Source organism: Octopus bimaculoides, chromosome 13, assembly GCF_046866305.1.
Source record: "Octopus bimaculoides isolate indiv1 chromosome 13, ASM4686630v1, whole genome shotgun sequence".
Classification (NCBI taxonomy): domain Eukaryota; kingdom Metazoa; phylum Mollusca; class Cephalopoda; order Octopoda; family Octopodidae; genus Octopus; species Octopus bimaculoides.
Window position 1 is genome coordinate 52894473 of NC_142940.1, and position 24779 is coordinate 52919251.

Consider the following 24779-nt stretch of genomic DNA (forward strand, 5'->3'; position numbering starts at 1 on the left):
CACTGGCAACGATCTCGCTCAAAAACCCTACAAGGCCAGTCAGGCGGTACTGGCAACGGTCACACTCAAGATGGTACATCTTATGTGCCACCCGCACAAGAGCCAGTCCAGGGGCCCTGGCAACGATCTCACTTAAGACATTCTCTCATTTATTGATTATTTCTTTATAACTTTCACATACCCTGCCCAGACATATAAACACCAACTGTCTGTTTCAATGAACAGAAGTGTGACAACTTAAAATCCATATCTTTTCATTTATCCTCCAACATAATATATTTACATAATATTTTCTTTATGTATTGCAGAGTAAAATATGTATATATTTTGAAGACAGTTTAACCGAGGAAAAATCTGATATATTGAAAGAAAACTTAGTTAGGTAAATATAGTTTTATTCCTACTTTTTATGTTTATGTTGAATAAGAATATTTGTGATTACATTGTTTTCTCTCTGTTCGCAGGTCTAAAGTTTGATTCACTAAACACTGAACCTTTCTTTTCTTGTTCATCGTAGTTTATACATAAGGTGATACACTGAAGCAAAGCAATTTAGATGTATTTGGTTTTATTAGAAGGAAGATAAAAGATGTCTAGCTATGTTATTCCCACACACCCACTTCATCGTTGTTTTACTAATCGCTAAAACAGATTAAAAGAAATGATAGAATTGATATTAATGATGAGATATTTCATACAAATTATTGATTTAATTGTTAGAAGAGGAAGCAGTATTTGATAGTTAAAACTATAAAGTTTCATCTTTAATATTAACATTAACTATATCATCCATAAATTCCTCCCAGAATGTCTTTGATGCTTTTACGACTCAAACCATGACAGTCATGGGAAAATGTTATCATTAAATTGAAGACCATTTTTCAGTTTTCAGCTAGTTTAATACCGAGTACAATTTCTCTCTTTACTTGGAATCTATCTCTGGTGGTTTATTGTCAAAGACATTAGTTACAGCATCTCATTTTTTTAAATAATTCATTCATTCTTACATTATATATATATATTTAATCTTTCATATATTGTAACACCAGTTGTTTTCGCTGAGAATATTTGTCCTACCTACTCTTAATTACTCATTTTTTGAAGTAAAATTTCAAGAGAATTCTAAGCATCTTGTCAGTTATCGAGACAATCAAAAAATGGGGGCATTTTTTGATTGCCTCGATAAGTGATGAGATGGCAGAGCAGTTTTCCTCCCCGACATCCGAAACTCGGAGTCTTATTATGGCAACCGAATAATTGTCACATATTATATTACAGATAAATTACTCTATTTACATAATATCGAAGTCTCATTCATTCTTTTGTTGTCTTACCATTACTACATATATATATATATATATATATATATAGGGAGAATTCACAAAAAAACAAAAGACGAAGACAGGTGGTGTAGAAAACAAACAGATGTATTAGTATAATGCTCGGGAATTGAAAAAGTCTTTAACGTTTCTAGCCTACGCTTTTCCACAGAAAGGAACACAGAAAGAAACAAGGAGAGAAACAAGCAGAGAAAAAAAAAATTGTGTAGTGGTTAGCGATCTCTATATATATATATATTATATTGTTTTACAGCTAGATGTCTTTCTTGTGTTAAACCATAACTGTTTTCAAATAAAGGATTTCTTATTTCATATATATCTGAAATGTGAAGGGAGCACACAAGTTGTTGGCAGGAGAAGTGACAATAGCACTTGTAATGATTGCTACAGAGTGCAAATGTAAACAAACACACTGATACACACAGGCACACACATGCTTACATACATACATATATGTGTATATATTTATAATAAATGAATGAAGAAAGACAAAATATACAGTGTGTGTGTTTATTTGGGAAAAAAATAAATAAATAAACAGAATAAAAAAACTTGTGGATTTAGCGGTCATTATATATATGATGGGATTCCTTCAGTTTTCATCTCCCAAATCCACTCACAAGTCCGTGGTTGGCCCAAGGCCATAGTAGAAGATATTCACTGAACCCAGCACCATGTGGTTGGGAAGCAAGCTTCTTACCACATTAACCTATCCTTTGTATCTTTTTTAAATGTTTTTAAGTAGATAACGTCTTTTACTTGTTTTTTATTCTTCAATTTTTGGTACTTTATCTTTTACTTCTTTCAGTCATTAGACTGCATCCATGCTGGAGCACTGCCTTGAAAAAAATTTTAGTTGAACAAATTGATCCCAGGTCTTATCTTTTTAAATCTTGGTACTTATTTTATTGTTCCCATTTGTTGCTAAATCACTAAGTTGTGGGGACGTAAACACATCTACACTGTTTGTGAAGCAGTGGTAAGGGACAAACATCAAAAACATACATGCCTACACACATGCACACACACACACACACACACACACACACACACACACACACACGTATATATATGATGGTCTTCTTTCAGTTTCCATCTGCCAAATCCATTCACATGACTTTGGTTGGCACACAAGGCTATAGTAGAAGACACTCACCTAAGGTCAGGACTGAACCCAGGATCATGTGGTTGGGAAGCAAATTTCTTATCACACAGCCACACCTGCATCTATACTGGCTTTTATTTAATTTTTCGCTTAGTCGGAAAGGAATGTACTATAATTAAGATTTTTTTTGTTTATCAGCCTGTCCACCTATAGGCAAGACCTGTCACATTACAAAAATATCTTAGCTCAAACCAGTCAAATAAATCTACTTCTTTACTGTGAATACAAACACACTCACCTTGTGATTAATCCATGCAAAAATAACAAAAAAAAAAAAAAATTCTGGTGAATATTTTTTTTTGTCATAATTTTAGCTTCTCTCGTCTTACTAAAAAGCAAGTTTCTATTTTATATTCAGTTCTCCTCAACTGCTGTAGGATTGCGCTTGCTGTTTCTCTTTCATAACAACTACGACAAAGTTTTATATTATCAGCTACTAATTCACACCAAATTATTGACTTGTGCCGGCATTGTTAAAAGAAAGCTTTTTGTAATATTTTTATTTATTACTCTTAATGGTGAGTACTGATGTTTAGAAGAAATATTTTTCATAAATAGCATTTTACTTTTTAGAAAAAAAAAAGTAGTAATTTTTCTAAGCCTCTGTAAGGAAGAGTCTATCGAATCTTAATAACGTTTTTATGTTATTCTTTGAAAAAATGTAACAAAATTCTTATTTATTTGCGCTTCAAGTTTTTTGTTGTTTTCATAGAAAATTGTACTGTTTGACCAGATTTATAATTTTGTTGCAATAACAGTTGCCTTTATGCCCTTTAAATATCCATTAGCCATAAAATATATTTCAACCCAACAAGGGAACTTCTTTGTGGTCATTTACTGCAAAATAGCAGTAAAATCTCCTTTAAATCACTCCCTACAAGTTCAAAGAAAAAAGAGAGAAAGAAAATAGGGTGTGCATTAGATAATGATGTTTGAGGTAGTTTATAACCAGAGAATAAATAAATAAAATAATTAGGTGTGGTTAGTTATGGCTGGAATAACTTTGATCCTAATTGTGTTCTGTCAGAAATAAACTAACCAATAAAGAACCTATATGTGGTTCAGTTTGACTTTATAAAATTAGCAGTCAAACCTCTTTCGACTAAAAATTCTTCAAAGCGATGCCCCAGCATGGCCGCAGTCGAATGACTAAAACAAAATAACAAGATAAAAAATAAAGGATGGCAGAAGATTGGTAAATTAGGAATGAGAAGCTTCCGTTATTCAGCTTCAGTTCTTCATTTGTGCAGCTTTCCGTGTTCAGCTCAGGCCTCTTTACAAAATAAAGAAAATTAGAACACTTTATTTTGGTTCCTCATCTGAAATTTAGATTCCTGTGAATGATCCACAAGTCATTATTAATGTAGTTGGAGTTATCTTTCTCAGTGAACTGCAGCTTGTCATGCAGTTTTGATTACAAGCTGAAGCCATTTCACCATCTCACCAACTATGAGGATTGATGTTCAATGCATGAATAACAAATTTACGTTGTGCAGTTTTTATAAATTTTAGGCTGCTTCACTTGACAATAAATTTGTATTCTTAGTTGTAGTGATAGTTGTTATCATTCTTTTAATTCAATGAAGGTTTTTAATTTAAATCACTTCAGGAAGTTTCTATAATAGAATCAGTCAAGTTCTCAGGTAGTTTGGTGTCAAAAGGGTTGAAATATAGAAAATTAAAGTTTCCCTTAAGTAAATTTTCTAAATATTGTTTTGGCATTTTAGATTTTGAACTGCTTGGATAGGTGGTAAATACTTAGTTCAGTATTTATTCTTAGATGTTTTACAGATAAGTCATTCCAGTGATCAAAATTATAGAACAAGATGGTATCTGTGTAGGTAATAGGAAATTTTGAATTTCAAGTTCAGAAATTTTCTCTTTCATACACAATCATTTTTTGTCTGTAAGCATTTACCCTGGATGCTTCAATCTTTCTAGCTGATATTAATCAGCTCTATCTGAACATTGAGTGATCAGCCAGTGGGGAGGCCATTTATAAATATGGGTTCCAGCAGAATACAAATAACCAATGTTTTGTTTAAATACCCTATATTTGTGAGCTTGAAAGAATGGGGTCATAAATATCAAAATACATCTGGTTCCTGTTATATTTTGAGAATGCAGAGATGTGATGTTGCTGATCGAGTCATTACAGGAATGAAATCATATACAAGTACTCACAGGATGAGGTTTATAGTCTGATTAATAATTTCTTGTTTGATGATGTCATTCAAGTTGTGAGCCCCTAATACGATCACTCAACTTGCTAGAAATAGCAACCTGAGTCACATTCCTCCACCTTGAAAGTGAGAAGGATTTGCATTAGAGAATTTACTCTTAGACACCTACATATTCTGTCACTGCAACTAGAGAGAGAAAAAAAAAAAGACAGGATGTTCATAGTTGGAAAAGCTTTAATCATAGATCTACTTGATCAAGAATAACCTGGAGTTAAACAAAAGCAAGCAACAATAGCTAAAGAAAAGAAAATAAGTTACATCTCAAGAAATTGGATCTCTACCTCACAGCAGAGCAATTCAAAGCATCAGCCTTCATGCCATTTCTTATATGATATTCAATTATGTTACTTACATACATAAGTATACATTTCATCTAAATGTAAATTAATAAGGATGTGTTGGGAAAAAATATCATTCTTTTCTTCAATTCAAAACTATTAAAAGGAACTGCCTTAAGATAAATAAAAATTAGAAGGAATGTTTGGTTTTTTTTTTTAATTTTTTAATTATTTTAAAATCTTTTTAGTTGTTGTACACACAAATAAATAAGTAAATATTTCTGTTAACAATGCCAGAATTTTGTTCTACTTGAAATGCTATTGCATCTGATTTGTTCCCACAATTTAAAAACCGTGAATATTTGAATTAACCAGAGAACGTTTCCATGGTTATTCTTTCTTCTTGCTAGAAACAGCCACAAAAAACTCCTTCAAACATACCTTCTTCTTTTCGCCCTTTTAAAGCTTAGCCAGGCTCATGGGCCCGGTTTCCCGGTTTCTATGGCGTATGTGTTCCCCCCCCCCCTCCAGCTGGACGGGACACCAGTCCATCTCAGCATTACTCAAGTAACAGGAAGAAAGAGTGAGAGAAAGTTGGGGCGAAAGAGTACAACAGAGATCGCCACCACCCCCTGCCAGAGCCTCGTAGAGCTTTAGGTGTTTTTGCTCAATAAACACACACAACGCCCGGTCTGGGAATCGAAACCGCGATCCTCCGACTGCTAGTCCGCTGCCCTAACCACTGGGCCATTGCGCCTCCACCCTCAAACATACTTACTGTCTAAAAAAAGGAAGGGTATATTTGATAATATACTCTAGAAAAAAATTGGGATGGTTACAGCTAGAATGACTTAAATTAGACTTTAAGGGTATCTTTTTTTATCTTTTATTTTTTACTTGTTTCAGTCATTAGACTGTGGCCATGCTGGAGCACCACCTTGAATTTTTAGTCGAATGATTTGAATCCAATAATTGGTTTTCTGAGCCTGGTACTTTTTCTATTGGTCTCTTTTGTTGAACCACTAAGTTATGGGGATGCAAACACACCAACACCAGTTGTCAAGGGGTGGTGGTGTGGGGGACAAACAGAGACAGAAAGACACACAGACATAGACATACACACACACACACACATATACATACAATGGCATTCTTTCAGTTTCTGTCTCCCAAATCCACTAACAAAGCTTTGGTTGGCCCAAGGCTAGTAGAAGCCACTTGCTCAAGGTACCACTCAATGGAACTGAACCCAGAACTATGTGGTTGAGAAGCAAGCTTCTTACCACACAGTCACACCTGTGCCTACAGATCTATCTTTTCATCTATATTATTATTGTTATTATTTTCCTTATATTTGTTTTATTGTTAAAATTTTTGTAATTGGCAATAGCAATATCTAATATGTAGAGTGCCTTATATCAAATGAATAATTGATGAACAGTTTAGCAACTTACAGATCAGAATCTGGATTTTCCTATATTGAACATAGTTTAATTTCACCACCATGGCTTTTTGTACTTTTAGCAATTTTTTAAATTCTTTTATTTGTTTCAGTCATTTGACTGTGGCCATGCTGGAGCACTGCCTTTAGTCGAACAAATTGACCCCAAGACTTATTCTTTGTAAGCCTAGTAGTTGTTTTATTGACCCCTAAGGATGATAGGCAAAGTCCAAACTCACAAGGTTTTGGTTGTCCCAAGGTTATAGTAGAAATCACTTGCCCAAGATACCAAGCAGTGGGACTGAACCTGGAACCATGTGGTTGGGAAGCAAACTTCTTACCTCACAGATACACATGCACCAATATTAGATAATGTATTTGATATAGTCTAAAATGAGACAAAATGGTCCTGGTTGGAATGTCTTTGATCATAGATCTGCTCAATTTGGACTGACCTGGGGCTAGACAAATACATTATTACCACAAATATTCTTATCATCACTATTATTACGACTGTGTCTATCATTATTACTACCAATATCATTATTATTACAACCATTTTCATTATCATTCACAGCATCATAATCACAACCACATCTACCATCATAATCTATGCCACCATTATAATCTTCACCACCACCACCACCACCACCACCACTACTACTATCACCAACACCCTTACCATCACCACCACCACCATGTTCGCAGTAAATATATTAACTGCTAAATATATTGCTATTTTCTAAATTGATGTATTCCAGGCATTTTTCAATGATTTGATGGAAATTACATGTTTATTGTATGTCAAATGGTGGGTGGAAGATAATTGTATGATGATGATGATGATGGTGGTGGTGGTGGCAGTGATGAAGATGAGCAGGATAACAAAAGAAGATGAAAAGAAAGACAAGATATATATATATATGTGTGTGTGTGTGTGTACACACACATACACACACACACACACATATATACTAGAATGTGATGGAGCTCATGGTAGCAGATGTGATTGCAGTGTGCAGTAATGATATTAGAATGCTGGAGTAGATAGTAAAAGTTTATGTTAGTGTATAGCAGGCATCAATGTGTGGTCCCACTGCTTGGTATTTTGAACAAATGTCTTTGTCTGCTATTACAGCCTTTGTTTGACCAATATTTTGAGAGTGGAATTTGATAGATGGAACTCTTTCTTTAGTCCTTCCATGGACAACCTCTCTTGTGCTGGTGACATAGTAAAACGCATTCAGACTAATCCATGCTGTATGGTGGTTGATGATAAGAACTGCACTCATCTGCAAAGATTATGAAAAATAATAGCATTGAACAGAAGCAATGCATGGTAAAGGGAAATGTTTAGTATTATCAGAAATAAGCTCTGTAATGCCAGTGGTACAACAAAAACTACCCAGTTCATATTGTACACTGGTTGGGGCTAAGAAGGGTTTCAAGCTGTAAAAAAGAAAATCTATGCTGCACAACAAAAAGCAGGAACAAATTGAAATGTTGAGGAAACTCTTATACATTTTCAACATATTCAAAGGCAAGGCCCCTTGTGCAGGTCACTTGATAAAATGTGTCCATTCCTGCTTTAAAGTGGTTAATGATAGAAAAAGTATTCAGTTGTAAAAATCATCATCATCGGCATCATCATTTAACGTCTGTTTTCCATGCTGGCATGGGTTGGATGGCTTGACAGGAGCTGACAAAGCCAGGGGCCATTCCAGATTCCTTAGTCTGTTTCTGAGTTGGTTTCTTCAACTGGATGCCCTTCCTAATGCCAACCACTTTACAGAGTGTACTGGGTGCTTTTTATGTGGCACCATCATCAGAGCTTTTTACATGGCACCTTGGTTTTAGGGTATCAGTTCTATTGTAGAGGATGGGTAAAACAGGAGCCTAGGACAGTTACCCCCTTACACAATAACAACCCCACCAAGGACAATTACCCCTGTGGACAACAGGTGATGATTTAAAACTTCTTAATATATTGGAGAGGGGGTAATTAACCAAGAAGGGTAATTGTCCTAGGGGGTAGTTGCCATCGGGGGGAGTTGTCCTAAGTGAGGTGGGGTATTAATTGTACTGATGCCAAAAATAGACATTCCAAAACACTGAAAGAAAGAAATGAGATATACAAGGAAGATATACTTTGTCGCTGTGCATTAACAGATGACAATAAAGTATTCAAATGAGTAGGAAGTTGTTTTGAGACTCATTCAACCCATGCCAACATGGTGAAGCAGATGTAAATTGATGATGATGATGATGACGGTGACAGCAGTGGCAGCGACGACGACATGTGCATCTTACATCAGTGTCATCATCGTCATCATCATCATCATCATCATCAACATCATTCTAATGTATACTTTTCCATACTTGCATGGGTTGGATAGAATTTGTTGATGCAAATGCTCTATGGCTGGATGACCTTCCTGATACAAACCCTCACTTGTTTCCAAGCAAGGTAAATATTTCTCCTTGATCAGGCATGTTTTTTTTTTTTTGCATAAGATTGGAAACAAACAACATTGCTTGTATGATAGTCATACTCATTTACAACCATCATGCAATGACAAGACAAGAGAAAAACACACACACACACTACAAACACACAAACACTCACACACACACACACACACACACACACACACACACCACACACATGTACATATATATCCCCTGTGAGTAAATTTCGTAGACAGAAACTGTGTGGAAGCCTATTGTGTGTGTGTGTTTGTGTTTGTATTTGCTTTTCTCCACCACTTGATGATCAGAATTGGTTTCTTTACCCTCCCATAAACTTAGAGGTTCTTGCTCCTAAGTTGCACAGACTCACATACAATCCCTTGCCACTACCATTCTTGTAAATAACAGTAAATACTGTGATTTGCTCTTTAGAAACCTTGAACCAATGAATGCTATTGTTCACAAAAATGCAATCTAAATATGAAATAAGACCTTGGACATAGACAGACACTACTTGTCCATTGTATGGTTTCGTTGGAAATTGGAGCTGGAGTATGAGATAAAGGGCATTGGTTGTGTGCAACATGGTGGAACATTTGTAGGTCACATGGAGTAGAGTTACCATGATGTAGTGGCACCATGTAGTCATTACATAGAGGTAATGATCTCTCTCTTCTCTTTTTATATGGAGTAGAGATACCATGCAGTAGTGCCTTGGAGTTGAGATAATATATTGGGGTTACATGGAGGCAGTGATACATGTATTTATATGGAGTAGAGATACCATGTAGTGATTACATGGAGGTAGTGATAGTATGATTTGTTTACATGTTATTGTAATACAGTGCAGTAATAGTTATAAGGTGCAGGGGTTCCATGTTGCAGTCACATGAAATTGTAATATCCTATAGCAGTTACATGGAATACTGATATTATCAAATGATTACATGAAGTAGTGTTACTTTTTTGTCTGCCACTACATTCTAAGTTCAAATCCTGCTGAGGTCGACTTTGCCTTTCACCCTGGGGGGGGGGGGGGGCGATTAAATAAATACCAGTTATGCACTAGGGTCAATGTAATCGACTTATCCCCTCCCCTAAAATGGCTGCCCTTGTGGCAAAATTTGAAACCATTATTATTAATATTATCGTTATTCTTGTTATTATCATTATCATCATCATCATTATTATTATTATTAATATTATTATTATTATTATTATTATTATTATTATTATTATTATATTAAGTATCAAGCAATTTAATAAAGTAATAAATAATGCTTAGTATCTCTTAATGAATGCGATTAACTTTCTACCATAGCATGCTGTTGAATTGACCCATCCACTCATTTCTTGGCTACATTGATATAGCCTTGTTACAAACATATTAATTGCTTATTGAATGTGCATTGTGATTGATGAACTTCATTTAAACCTTTATTGCTCTAGTGATGAAGCTATCATCATCGTCATCGTCATAGTCATCATCATCATCATCATCATCATCATCATCATTGCATGCAAGTTGGTGGATTGGTTAGTTTTAATTGGGTTATTTACGATGAAGGAGAAATCATCTTTCATCTCCTATAGTTTGCCTCTTCTTTCATTTAGACATAACGACTTACAAATAACCTATCTCCCTTTTGGCTATTCAGATGGCTCACTTTTACTTCATTACCCTATGCATGAAAGCAAGAATAGTTTGTTGCGTTTGGACTAACAATCTGTCAGAAAGAGAATTAGACTCAAAAAGTAATTTATCATATTTGATAGTTTTCTAATATAATTTGAATATTTAATATTTAATAAGTATCTCTTTCTCTTGTTCTGTCTCTGTAGAATTTATCTGGCTGTCACTAAGTTGTTAGCCTCCATTCGATACTCATATTTATTGCTTTAAACTTACAAAGTAATAAAGCCATTCAACCTAGTTTATGTGAGAACAAATACTATTGAACGGTGGTAGACTTAATCTCTTTTCTGTTAAGCTGTTTTAACAGCACCCCCAAGTTCTTGGGCCCCTTTAGCAGGGCCTACCATGTTGCAGGCATTCAAGCTAGCTTCTCAGTACAAGGATAACTTCCTCTCTAACTTTCACCAGTTTTTAATTAATTTTTTTTTATACAATTTTATTCCAGATAAGGTTTGAGGCCACTGTAGCATAAGGGACTACAAAGAAGGAAAAGAAAGGGCCTACTAATTTAAAAGATATTAATTAACAGAAAGCTTGACCCTTTTAGCATTCAGATTACTCTGTCAAATATAATTCCTATCTTTTTACATTGTTTTGAATTAATCATACATTGTCTCATAGCTTTGAGATTTCAATGATGTGATTGTTTATTTTTAGAATGACATTGAAGAGTAGGTGTGAGAGGCCACATACGGCCGGTTTGAACATAAAACAGATGGAAATTTTGGGGCCAGATATGACCGGTTTAATTGCTAAAGGTTTAAAAGGGCTGAATATCATTGACCAGAGCAAAACAAAATGATGGGAATGAGTTCTGGAGAGCAGCAGTTCAAGGAAAGAAACTATGAGAATAAATGAGCTTATTGCTGAGAAGAAACTACAGAAATGATGCACTTGAGAAGAGAAATGGGTGACACCTTTAAAGGTTACACATTTTGGAAGTTCTGAAATGGCTTATAGGCATTCCTCTTTTTTCTCTGACTAAACCATAAAAAAAGTCAACAAAAATAATATGGTCATGTGGTTAAGAAGCTTGCTTTGCAACCATGTGGTTAAAGGTTCATTTCCACTGCACATCACCTTGGGTATATATCATCTACAATAACCCTGTGTCAACCGATCTCGTATGGAATTTCCTCACCTGCATAGGATGCTAGTTTGTGTTCTGAGTTCACATTTCACCATGGCCTATGTGGGCAGTAGGCTTGAACTCCATTTAACACCACCACCACCACTGGCCACCATAGGAGACCCCCAAGTGTTTTAGCTTGTGGATAAATTCCACCCACTGGTCTTGGAATTCCTGTAAAATGTCATGGGCACTACCTTTCCTGTGTGCTACAAAGTAAAAACAAATTCTTAGAACTGAGAAAGGATCTCCCTAGTATTATTACTCCATTAATTTATTCTAAAGTTTAGATTAGAACTATTAAAAGAAAAAAAAATATGGCTGCAAAAACCTTTAAATAAAAAAGATTTTTGAGATTCTTTCTTTAAGCTGCTAACCTAAGTTTACCATTTTATTTATTTATTTATTTATTTTTAATATTTGTTTTTAATGGCATATATTGAGTAGATTAGTGTCTATGGACATTTGTGTGCAACCTTTATAGCTGATGTCTACTTAATGTTAGCTAATCTATTATCTATTATGACATGAGAAAGGTATACATGCCTTATAGTCATGGGAACTATTAGTTCCAGTTCTGACTGTGCAGACAAAAAAGAAAAACATGAGAAAAAAATGATAACACTGCTGCAGTTGTTTTATCAAATTTCTTATCTTAGTTGGTCTATAAAGACTATCTTAATTTGCAACACTTCTTCTCTAACCTTTGTTTTTCTACACATCTTCCAACTACAGAATTGCCAAAATAATTTTCAGTTTTCAAATGAATACCTTCCATTATCTACCACCAAATTTCACTCTGCCCCCACACCCACTCTATTTTTTTCCCCATCATGCCCCTCTGGCTGTCTTTCAAATCAATCTTCTGTAGCCTGTGGTACTTTCTGAATGACACACCAATGAAAAATTACCTTAAATTTTTTTTTAGTAGTGCTGCCCTCTTGGTGATCAGCTTTATTTTATGTGGCTCGTTTCTTGATAATGGCTGTCTGCGCCTGCTCTACCCCCATCATGCTGTTCATGTTTTTTATCTTTTCCTTTTCTTTACCAATATCCAATTCTAGCTCTCCATTGGTTACAACAATGGGTGTTCCATTTAATCCAATCGATGGAACAGCTGCTCAGGAAATTAATGTGGAAATGGCTGAGTACTCCACAGACACATGTACATTTAATGTAGTTCTCAGGCGGATTCAGCTTGACACAGAGTGTGACAATGCTGGTTCTTTAAATTACAGGTACAGCTTATTTTTGCCAGTTGAGTGGACCAGAGTAATGAGAAATAAAGTGTCTTACTCAAGGATATCACACCACTGGGAAGTGAACTTGCAGCCTTATGATCAGGAGTTGAATACCTTGACCATTAAGCCACACATCTTCCAATATCCATCACTGTAATATTAGTATTTGGTATAAGGCGGTGAGCTGGCAGAATTGTTAGCACAGTGGGTGAAATGCTTAGCAGTAGTTCATCTGTCTTCACATTCTGGGTTCAAATTCTACTACCGAGGTTGACTTTGCCTTTGATCCTTTCAGGGTCGATAAATTAAGTACCAGTGAAACACTGGGGTCGATGTAATTGACTAATCAGCCTCCCCCAAAATTTCAGGTCCTGTGCCTATAGTAGAAAGGATTATCAATAATTATGCTGTCACCATCATGACTAACCATCATCACCACTACCACCAGCTTCCCTATCAAATTCACTGTAATATTAGTATTTGTTAAGGCGGTGAGCTGGCAGACATGTTAGCACGCCGGGCGAAATGCTTAGCGGTAATTTGTCTGTCTTTACGTTCTGAGTTCAAATTCCGCCGAGCTCAACTCTGCCATTTATCCATTCTGGGTTCAATAAATTAAGTACCAGTTGTATACTGGAGTTGATCTAATCAACTGCCCAACTCCCCCAAAAAATTTCGGGCCTTGTGCCTACAGTAGAAAGGAATATTAGTATTTGTTACTTATTTCTTAACTTTCAACTTTCCTCTGCTCAGTCATCTTTCTCAGTTGGCAGCCATTTGTAAATTTCTCATAAACACTTTTTATAGTTGTTTTCTACTTAGCTTTTCATCTACATTTAAATTGGTATTTTGATTGTAATGTAGCATGTAGAAATGATAATGCTAGCTTTGTTTTCAATTCAGTTATGTATCAAGCAAGACATTGTAACGTTACTGATTCAAATTCACTGTGGGAATTTTAGTCAGAAACGTATAATACTAATTTTGCCATCAGCTAATCAATTAAATATTTACTTCATGAAATACTTGTGTGTGTGAGTGTATGTATATATATATATATATATATATATATATATATATATATATATATATATATATATATATATATATACGTGTGTGTGTGCATACATATACATAGATAGACTAATAGACAGATTACTTTATATCACTGAAACATTTTGTAAAATCACTTACTTCTTGTTCATTCATACGTATGGATATTCCCCCAGACATCACAATTTTATGGTGTTATAACATGAATGTGAACTGGATTTAAATAAGTTGCACAACATCAGTCTAACTTTCACATTCAGGCCTCCCAGATGAGACAGGAGGCTGTTAGATCCAAAGGTGAGACAAGTGAAGCTAGGTGTGGATACAGCATATGACAAGTATTTCTATACATTTTATCTTCTACTCGTTTCAGTTATTAGACTGTGGCCATGCTACGGCACTGCCTAGGAGAATTTTTAGTCAAATGAATCGACCCCAGTACTTTATTTTTAAGTCTGGTACTTGTTCTTTTGGTCTGTTTTACAGAATCACTAAGTTACAGGGATGTAAACACACCTACACTGGTTGTCAAGTGGTAGTTCTGAACAAACGCACACACATACATGCACACACACACAAGCACACACACAAACACATACATTCACATGCGTATGCACACATACACACACATATGATGGGCTTCTTTCAGTTTCTGTTTTCCAAGTCCACTCACAAATCTTTAGTTGGCCCAAAGCTCTACTAGAAACACTTACCCATGGTGCCATACTGTGGGACTAAGCCCAGAACCATGTGGTTGGGAAGCAAGAATCTTACCACACATCCGGCACCTATAGTGTATCCCTATGCTCTTATATGGAAACTGTGTACACTATTATACATTATAGATGCTATAGACCAGTGGTTCTTAACCTGGGTTCGATCAAACTCCAGGGGTTCATTGAGTCAGTCTCAGGGGTTTAGCAAGGATCAAGACACACGCATATTATAGCCCGGTTCACACAAGCAATGTCAGGCCATTTTTGTTAGCGATCAAAAAATCAGCTGCTGACAATTTGGCAACATGCTATTTTTCTTAGTGTACAAGGCCAACATTTTTGATGCTCTAAATCATCTCAGTCAACAGATGCAGGGTGATAGAGTCAACATCATCAAAGCAGAAGTAAACCTGAATGTGTTTTAAAAAAAGCTACCTTTATGGAAATGACAAACAGAAAATGATAACTTTGCAAACTTTCCCCAGCTGGACGACTGTGTAAGTAAGATTGAAGACATGTCTGGAATTGAAGACATTTCTGTACCTGGGGAGCTGAAGCAAGCAATTGCCATGCACTTAGATGAGCTCACAAAGTCTCTCGGCAGATACTTTCCCACCACTAAGTTATGTAAACACACCAGCATCGGTTGTCAAATGATGTTGGGGGGACAAACACAGACACACAAACATATACACACATACATACATACATATATATATATATATATATATATATATATATATATATATATATATATATATATATACATATAAACATATATATATATATATATATAATATATATATATATATATATATATATATATATATATATATATATATATATATATATATATATATATATATATGACAGGCTTCTTTCAGTTTCCGTCTACCAAATCCACTCACAAGATTATATAAAGTGGTTGGCAGTAGGAGGGTGACAACATAGTGTAGAGGTGTTAGTGTTCTTTTAGTGTTGTTAAAGGTATGAGAACCTCTCAAGCACTTGTACCATGATGCTATAAAATGGTTGGAGATAGGAAGAACATCCAGCCAAAGAAATCATCCCAAAATTGAATGTACAAACAGCACATTGTCTTCTAACCCATTTAAAAGGGCAGTAGTTTTGAATAAAGATAGATTCAGAGTGTGATTACTAGTCTAACTCATGCCAACACAGGAAGTGGATGTAAAATATTGATGTTGAATGATGTTACATGATTATTCTGGTGCCAGGTTATATGTTATAAAATGCGTTTAGTATTTACCTTCTAGTAAGTTGAATAGCATTTCTTGTTTGAGTATACAAAACTGCGATTTTGGGATAATTTGAATCTGTTATCTGAGAAACAAAATCTGATATTTTGTTTTTATAATGTTTTAGTAGTTTATGATAATATTCTTGTGTAGTTCAGTTCAAACGTTGCTTTGAACAAAGCAAATTACAACATTAAGTTTATTTATAAATTGCAGACAAAATTAATTTTCAAGATAGAAAATTTTGTTCATAGTTTGGTAAAAAAAAAAAAAAAAAAAAAAATAGAAATGGAAAAAAAAAGATATTTGCTAAAAAAAATAAATATCTAATTGAGGTGGGAGATCAATGAATATATAACAAATTGATTTTTCTTTATTCTAATGTATTTTTGTCCATACATGAAAGATAGCTGGAGTAGGTGAATTACTTGCATAACAATGAAATCTTTAGAAAAACTGAAAAATATCTATTAAAACAATGAAAGAAAAGTTTATATTAATTAGTGTCGTTAATGTCGTTAAATTTTCTATAGAGAAATTCATGAATAATAAATTTTTTTTTTAAATAGTGCGGTAGCCCAACGGTTAACATGATGCTGTTGCAGCTACATACAGTCATCCAAGATTGCTTCCAAAAGGCACTATTTCTGGGATATGAAATACTTTGGCACCACCTATTTTGGCATCACTGTTTCAACACTGATTTGACTTCGAAAGTCTTAATGTGTCTTTCATTCTCTTTCCCTCTGTTTATGTGTGTGAGCATTTTGCTATGTTTGTGTGTATGTTTAACCTCTCTCTCTCTTTCTCTCTCTGTCTTCTGCTCTCTATCTGGTAAAGGTAGACAACAGGGAGGGCGTCTGTAGAAACATGGAAAAGTGGGCATTAAAATGGTGATGATGATCCTTGGACCCTTAAGTCCTGATGGAGTCAGTTTAGCATGTCTGAGTCACTTTGCAAACTTAGTAGAAGCTACCCCACAAACTATTCTACCAAATGCTCTAACAGTTCTTTGAACTCATCACCATTATGTATGTATGCTTTATGCATGTACATTTCATATGTATATATATACATATGCACATATATGTGTGTCTAGTGGACAATCTTAAATGTGCACGGACAAATGCTGATTGTTAGTAATAAAGAAAAGGGTATTTATCCAAAGATCAAATTTAGCATGCAGTTTTATCCTTTTCCTTTTTATTTTGTACAAACATCAATTTCCTGTTATTCTGATGTTTACAATTACCATTTACAAATTTTGCATATTTTTGTTGTATTTTATGACCAATTTTCAATAAATGTAATTATGATAAACAGATATGACATCATTACTGACAACACTTGTAGTATAATAATTGTAGGTTAAATAACATAATAGTATAACTGTGCAATTCAATTTATGTCCCAATTCATAAGAATACTGAAGAAAATTGTATAATGAAAATTTTAGTTTTAAATGTATAGCCTGCATAATTTAAATACCCTTAGTTTCTCATTTAAAATTTTTGAAGTTAAACCCATTTCTGATCATATTTTTAATCAAACGCTGTCTTGATATTTCGAATAAGTGTGAAAATAGCAAAAATGTTTAGAACATTTTTGTTAGTAATCCAATGATAGAAACATAACAAGAGATTGTTGCATGAAATTATGATTAACAGTTATGATTAAAAAGATTTCAATTTCAGTATAAACACTTAAAAAAGGAAATGTTTTAGAACAGTGAAACAGAGATGGTTACAGGTGGGTTGGAGTCAAAATGATTGCGGATAAAAAAATAAAACAAAACATTTTAAGGGCCAATAATCTATTATTTAAAACATTGTGTGATGTCAAGTTGTTCTCAAAGACAAAGTTTCATCTCTGGGAATTCAATCAGTGACTTAGATTGTCACTCCTTTAATTAGCAAATTGATATTGATTTCAAAATTTGGCACATGGCTGGCAATTACTGTGAAGAAGGTAAGTTGATTACATTGACCCCAGTGCTAAACTGGTATTTATTTCCTTGACCCCGAAAGGACGAAAGACAAAGTGGAATTTGGACTCAAGAGTAAAGATGAACAAAATGCCACTGAAATTTTGCCCAGTGTGCTAATGATTTTTGCCAGCTTGTCATGTTAATTACCAAATTAATATTAAAAACAAAAGTGTGTTGAGGTAGTGAGCTGGCAGAACCATTAGCATGCTGAGCAAAATGATTAGTAGCATTTCATCCATTTTTACATTCTGAGTTCAAATTCCACCAGGATCAACTTTGCCTTTCATCCTTTCAGGATCAATAAAATAGGTAGTAGTTGATCATTGGAGATGATGTAATCACTTTACCCCCTCCTCCAAAATTGCTGGCTTTGTGCCAAAATTAGAAATTAATATTTAAAAAAAAGTGATATGAGCAATCTGACGGACAAACATTTTCTAGTGGTCAGGTGTTGCAGTCACAATTGCAAAACGATGGTTTCAGTTCTCAGACCAGATGGTGCATTGTCTTCTTGAGCAGAACACTTCATTTCATATTGCTTTGCACTTGTGCAGCTGTACAGGCAATGTCATTTTGATTTGGGAAAACACAAGTATTTGTTCACTATAAACAAAGCATCTGTGTGATGATTCAACAGGAAATTGTGAAATCCTCATCCATCATTTAACAATGGGATAGTCCATAACATGGGAAATGTTATATAGTATATATACATTATTATTCTTATTATTCTTATTCAGGTCACTGCCTGGAATCAAACTTGGAATCTTTGGGTTAGTAGCCTGCGCTCTTAACCACTATGCCGTATGCCTGTGGGCATATAACAATAATAATAATAATAATAATAATAATAATAATAATATATTTATATATACATCATCATCATCATCATCATTCAACGTCTGTATTCCATGGGTTGGATGGTTTGACAGGAGTTGACCAGCTGAAGGGCTGTTCTGGCTCCTTGACTGTTTTGGTATGGTTTGTATGGCTGGATGCCCTTCCTAATGCCAACCACTTAACAGAGTGTACTGAGTGCTTTTATGCAGCTCAGACACAGATGCTTTTTATGTGGCACCAGCACCTTATGAGCTTGTGAGATTAGGGATGCTCAGCTTGAGAGGGTTGCAGGGCACAAACCTGTATGCAAGGACAACCACACTTTTATTTAGCTTGACATGTCTTTTCAAGCACAGCAAACCGATATATATATATATATATATATATATATATATATATATATATATAATTTTAACATCTACTTTTCTATAGCTGCATGGGTCAGATGAGAGTATGGTAGGGCCAAGTACTCTATTGCCACATTCTCTTCCTGTCACCATCCCACCCATTTGGGATAATAATCTTACAGGCTATCAAGCATCAAACAGACCAGACATGCTTGTACATGCTTACACACACACACACACACACACACACACACTCACATATCACCTTTCTCAGCAATTGACTGAATATGGCATGTGGGCCATGGTGCCTCATGTATGACTAAAAGACTTCATCAGGTGGTGCTATTAAGTTGGATGTGGCCTGGGCCTGTACTGGCCAAAACCTATCAAATTTATCAAAGTTATATATATATATATATATATTTCTATAAATATTGTTTTGTCAGTGTATTTACTGCGCTGATATTCTGTCCGTATCGCATGAGGAGTTTTTAGGCGGGCTATTTAAGCTAGTCGTGTACATACGTGCATATATATGTGTGTATATGTCCGTTTATGTAAGTATACTGTTTATATACATATATTTGTATTTTATGTGCCTGAGTATATTCCACCAATGAAGACAAAGCATTATTTATGCAAAGCCAGAAATCCGGGATCTGGAATTATCTTGTTATTTTTACTGGTTTATTTTGTCTTCGTCTTCGCTCCTGGTGCTATGTGGACATTTATTGTGGTTTTAGAGTCAGGATTTTACTGCTATTTTTCGGCGTGGCGGTATCTCTTAGATACCCTGTATTATAATTTAAAATAATTTTATATATATATATATATATATATATATATCATCATCATCATCATCATCATCATCCTTACCACTGTCATTTAACATCCGCTTTCCATGCTAGCATGGGTTGGATGGTTTGACTGGGAACTGGTGAGCTGTGAAACTGCACTAGACTCCAATTTGATTTGGTAAGGTTTCTACAGCTGGATTCCCTTCCTAATGCCAACCATTCCGAGAGTGTAGTGGGTGCTTTTTATGTGCCACCTACACAGGTGTCAGTCAGGTGGCACTGGCATCAGCCATGCTCAGTTGGTGCTTTTTTATGTGCCACCGGCATGGGTGCCATTCAGGCAACACTGGCATCGGCCACACTTGGATGGTGCTTTTTATGTGTCATCGGCATGAGTGCTAGTCGGGCAACACTGGCATCAGCCATGACTACGATCTCTAACAATATGAGTACCAATTAGACAGCACTGATATCAGCCACACTCAGATGGTGCTTTTTAAGTGCCTCTGGCATGGGCACCAGTCAGGTGACACACACACAATAGGGTTCTCTAGTTTGCACATCTTTTCATGAAGCTTTGGTTGGTTTGGGGAGAGAGTAGAAAGCTTTTGTCATTTGGTGTTAACCTCCAATCAAGTACATACAATAATATTGAGAAGTGGGAATGAGTGCTCAACACCATAAGTATTCTTTATTAGTGGATAACAAGGCTTGGTTTCCTGTAAAGAGATTCTTTACATAAAACCATTATTAGCCTTGTTAACCCACAAATAAAATATATCTGTCTATATATATGTGTCATAGCTATACCAAAATTGATTATTTGAAATAGTGTTAAAATCTTAGCTTTGAATTTGTTGATCTTAATTTTTTCTAATGGACTGAATGCTCTTCTCTCATATTTGTATATGTAGTAACACACACACACACATATACATATGATAGTCTTTATCTATTATCTCATATCTAAGCATTTTAATTTTTTTTGTTTTTGTTTTTGTTTTTCTCAAATTTCAGTAGAGCATTTAGGCAAAAGAAACGGATTATAAGTTATCCTACCGATCATTACCATCCTGAGTATCTCTCAATATCTCCCAACACAATATGGAAAACTGACAATTCAGGTAAGAATCTTACATTTTATCTTTTTTTACCATTTTTACCATTCCTATCAAGTTATATTTGTATTTTCAGTTGTTTTACAATTTAGATGAAAAGCATTCGAAAATCATCATAGAAGCAGGCACAGCTGTGTGGTTAAGATGTTTGCTTCTCAACCACATGGTATCAGGTTCAGTCTCACTGTGTGGTACTTTGGGAAAGCATCTTCGACTATAGCTTTGAGCCAACCTAAGTGTTGTGAATGGATTTGGTTGATGGAAATGAAAAAAGGTCTTTGTATATTTGTACATGTGTATGTTTGTGTTGGTGTTTTCTCCTTGTTTTGACGTCATGCAATCGTTGTAAATGAACTTCTCTGTCACACAAGCCATGTCATTCGTTTCCAATCTTCCTCAAAGATCTGTCTGCTTATGGAGAAGTATTATCCTGCTCAGAAACAGATGAAGGTTGATGGTGTCCAGCCATAGAAAATCTGCCTCAGTAAATTCCATCTGACGCATGCAAACATGGTGAAGTTAACATTAAAACAATGATGATGAGGTCAGTGACAAAGATGATGCTGTCAAAGATGATAGTTTTTCTGTTGTGAGTCAAATGTTTTGGTGACTGGATATCACACTAAAGTAAAAATTAGAAGTCATGGGTAGGCAGTGACTTGTGTCCTACAAAATGGCTCATGCTATCATGAACAATAAAAATGAGCCCCTTTTTCTTAGATATTTAATGGTACAACTCCTGTATCACACATGTGCTTAATATGCATTAAAGGAATATGCAATAATAATACTGCTACAAGAATAATAATAGATTTTGAGCTGATGTTACACTATTTCTATGCTCTAAATCTGAATAAATTAATAATATAAACAGGCATAGGTATGGCTGTGTGGTTAAGAAGCTTCCTTTGAACCCAGTGGTCTTGGGTTCAGCCCCACTGCACAGTACCTTGGGTAAGCCTCTCCTACTATAATCCTACCCCAATGAATGCCTTGTTACTGAATTTGGTAGATAAAAACTGTACAGAAACCTATCCTATATGAATATATTTGTGTGTTTGTAAATGTCTTTGTGTTTATCTCCCTTTATTTAAGAAATGGTGTTGATTTATTAATGGTTTATGTCCCCCCATAACTTAGTGGTTTGGCTCAAGAGACTGATAGAATAAGGACGAGACTTAAAATGATAAAATTTACTGGGTTTGATTTGTTCATTTACATCCTTCAAGGTCATGCTACAGCATGGCTGTCTAATGACTGAAATGAGTAAGAGAAGATGAAAGAAGATTAGAATGACTAAATACCATTGTATAATACACCATACCTTTCCAAAACAAGAAAGACTGAACAGTAAGGCATGACTGTATAGTTAAGCTGTTTCTTTCACAACCATGTGATTCAGGGTTACATCCCATTGTGTGCAACGTCGGGCCGGTGTCTTCTACCATAATCTCATGTTGAGCAATATTATGATTCAGATTTCATAAACAGAATCCAATTGCATGGAAGGCTTTTTCATTTTGCACGTGTGTGTGTGTGTGTGTGTGTGATTTTAATCACTATAATACAATGATTGACAGTATTAATAACGCCTCAAAAATGAATACCACTCAATGCAAGACCGTTTTAGAAAAAGTATTTTAATTTTAATATTTAATATTATACACTGTCTAACTAAAACTGTCAGCAACTATTTGATTATATCAAGTAATTGTGACGAGTAACTGAAAAAGCATATCGTCCAAGAAGTAATCAAGAACTGTTCCATTACTTAAAGGTGAAATGGTCTTTTTAAACCAAAGCTACTGAAGTTGGATGCTCGGTAATTGCTGGTCACCATGCTGTGGAGAATTTACGATAAAACTCGTGGTTACTCTAACTACCCTGAACTAGGTCAAGTGAAAACAACTACCAATAGGATGTACTGAAACTATCATTCATTGCTTGATAAAGAAATTGAAACTGTCATTGGATATTTTGAATGACACTCAACAGAAATAGTGTTTTCAAATTTTGGCCCAGGGCCAGTGGTTGATTATATTGACCCCAGTACTTGACTGGTACATGCACATTACATATATAATCTGTAAGTGGAACAGTAAAAATATGCAAGACTTTACTCAAGTTCAAAACATGACATTGTTTTATTATCTACATTCCAATGACACAGCTTTATATCTTTGTTAGAAACTAGTTCCTTCCTCGCAGGAAGATTGGAAAATTTCAAATAATTAAGAAATAAAAGAGAACACACACACACATATGTGTGTGTATATAAAAAGTCAATAAAAGAAAATGGAGAAGAAAAATTAAAAAAGATGCTTGGTTAATTTTATTTGTATTAGAATTGGAAAAGTAATGCAAATTAAAAGATGAAAAGATGTACCTATAAGAACAAGTATAAAAGTATAAAACGAACTGCATCAACCAACAAAATAACCCCAAAATACAAAAATATCCAAAAAGATATTTTGTATATGTACATATGTTTCAATATAACATTATTTAAAAATCATCAATAATTATAACTTTTAAAGATGTAATAATTGGTATATTGTTAGATCTCTTCAGGAAAAATAAGTGTATTTTAGTCTTGAGTTCCAAAATGACTTATTTGAGGACAATGTTTAGGTATTTTCAGATGTAAACAAACTTACTTTAAGAGACACAGAGTTCATGTAATTAGAAATTTATCGTTTAAAATATAGTTAGCATTGAATGTTAAAATGCTACTAAAGCATCAAATTTATTTACGAAAATATATATTTATTTATCATACTCTTTTGCTTGTTTCAGTCATTTGACTGTGGCCATGCTGGAGCTCCACATTTAAGTCGAGCAAATCGACCCCAGGACTTATTCTTTGTAAGCCTAGTACTTACTCTATTGGTCTCTTTTGCCAAACTACTAAGTTACGGGGACGTAAACACACCAACATCGGTTGTCAAGCAATGTTGGGGGGACAAACACAGACACAAACAAACATATACACACACATGCATATATATATATATATATATATACGACGGGCTTCTTTCAGTTTCCGACTACCAAATCCACTCACAAGGCTTTGATTGGCCCAAGGCTATAGTAGAAGACACTTGCCCAAGGTGCCACACAGTGGAACTGAACTTGGAACCATGTGGTTGGTAAGCAAGCTACTTACCACACAGCCACTCCTACACCTATATTTATGTAAAAGAACGGCTGTAGCTTTTCGTGATGGGTATAATATACATACATATATATATATATATATATATATATATATATATATATATATATATATATATATATATGCATACATGTGTGTGTATGTTTTTATATCAGCATGGTGTGAAAAACTATATTCAATAGAACAGGAATATCCTGTGATATACATGTCCACTAAATTTTCCTCTCTTGCCAATAGCCACCTAGAATATTTGTATGAAATGGTGGTGAGGGAAGACTCTCCTGTCATAAATGACGGATGAGGGACTTACATCTTGCTGAACAGCTTGCATGAATGATTTGTTCTATTGTAATAGAACATATCTGCTGTACATTAATTCATTCTCTCTCCACCAAATTAACATTTCCTGTACAGGTGCACGTAGTGCTACACTTCAGATGTTAAAGTGATCGCGTAGCAATGTGAAATGAAGTGTTTTGCTCAAG

The 24779-nt window shown here is 34.8% G+C and overlaps 1 protein-coding gene across 2 annotated transcripts in view; it reads left to right on the forward strand.

The window, feature by feature from the left end:
• Positions 1-24779, forward strand: part of LOC106877721 (cGMP-dependent 3',5'-cyclic phosphodiesterase) — a 436212-nt gene that overhangs the window by 93401 nt on the left and 318032 nt on the right. For both annotated transcript variants that reach the window (XM_089361766.1, XM_089361765.1), the window contains exons 3-4: positions 309-382; positions 21019-21125. In XM_089361766.1, the coding sequence (XP_089217892.1) occupies positions 309-382; positions 21019-21125 (181 nt within the window). The remainder of the gene's footprint in view (positions 1-308; positions 383-21018; positions 21126-24779) is intronic.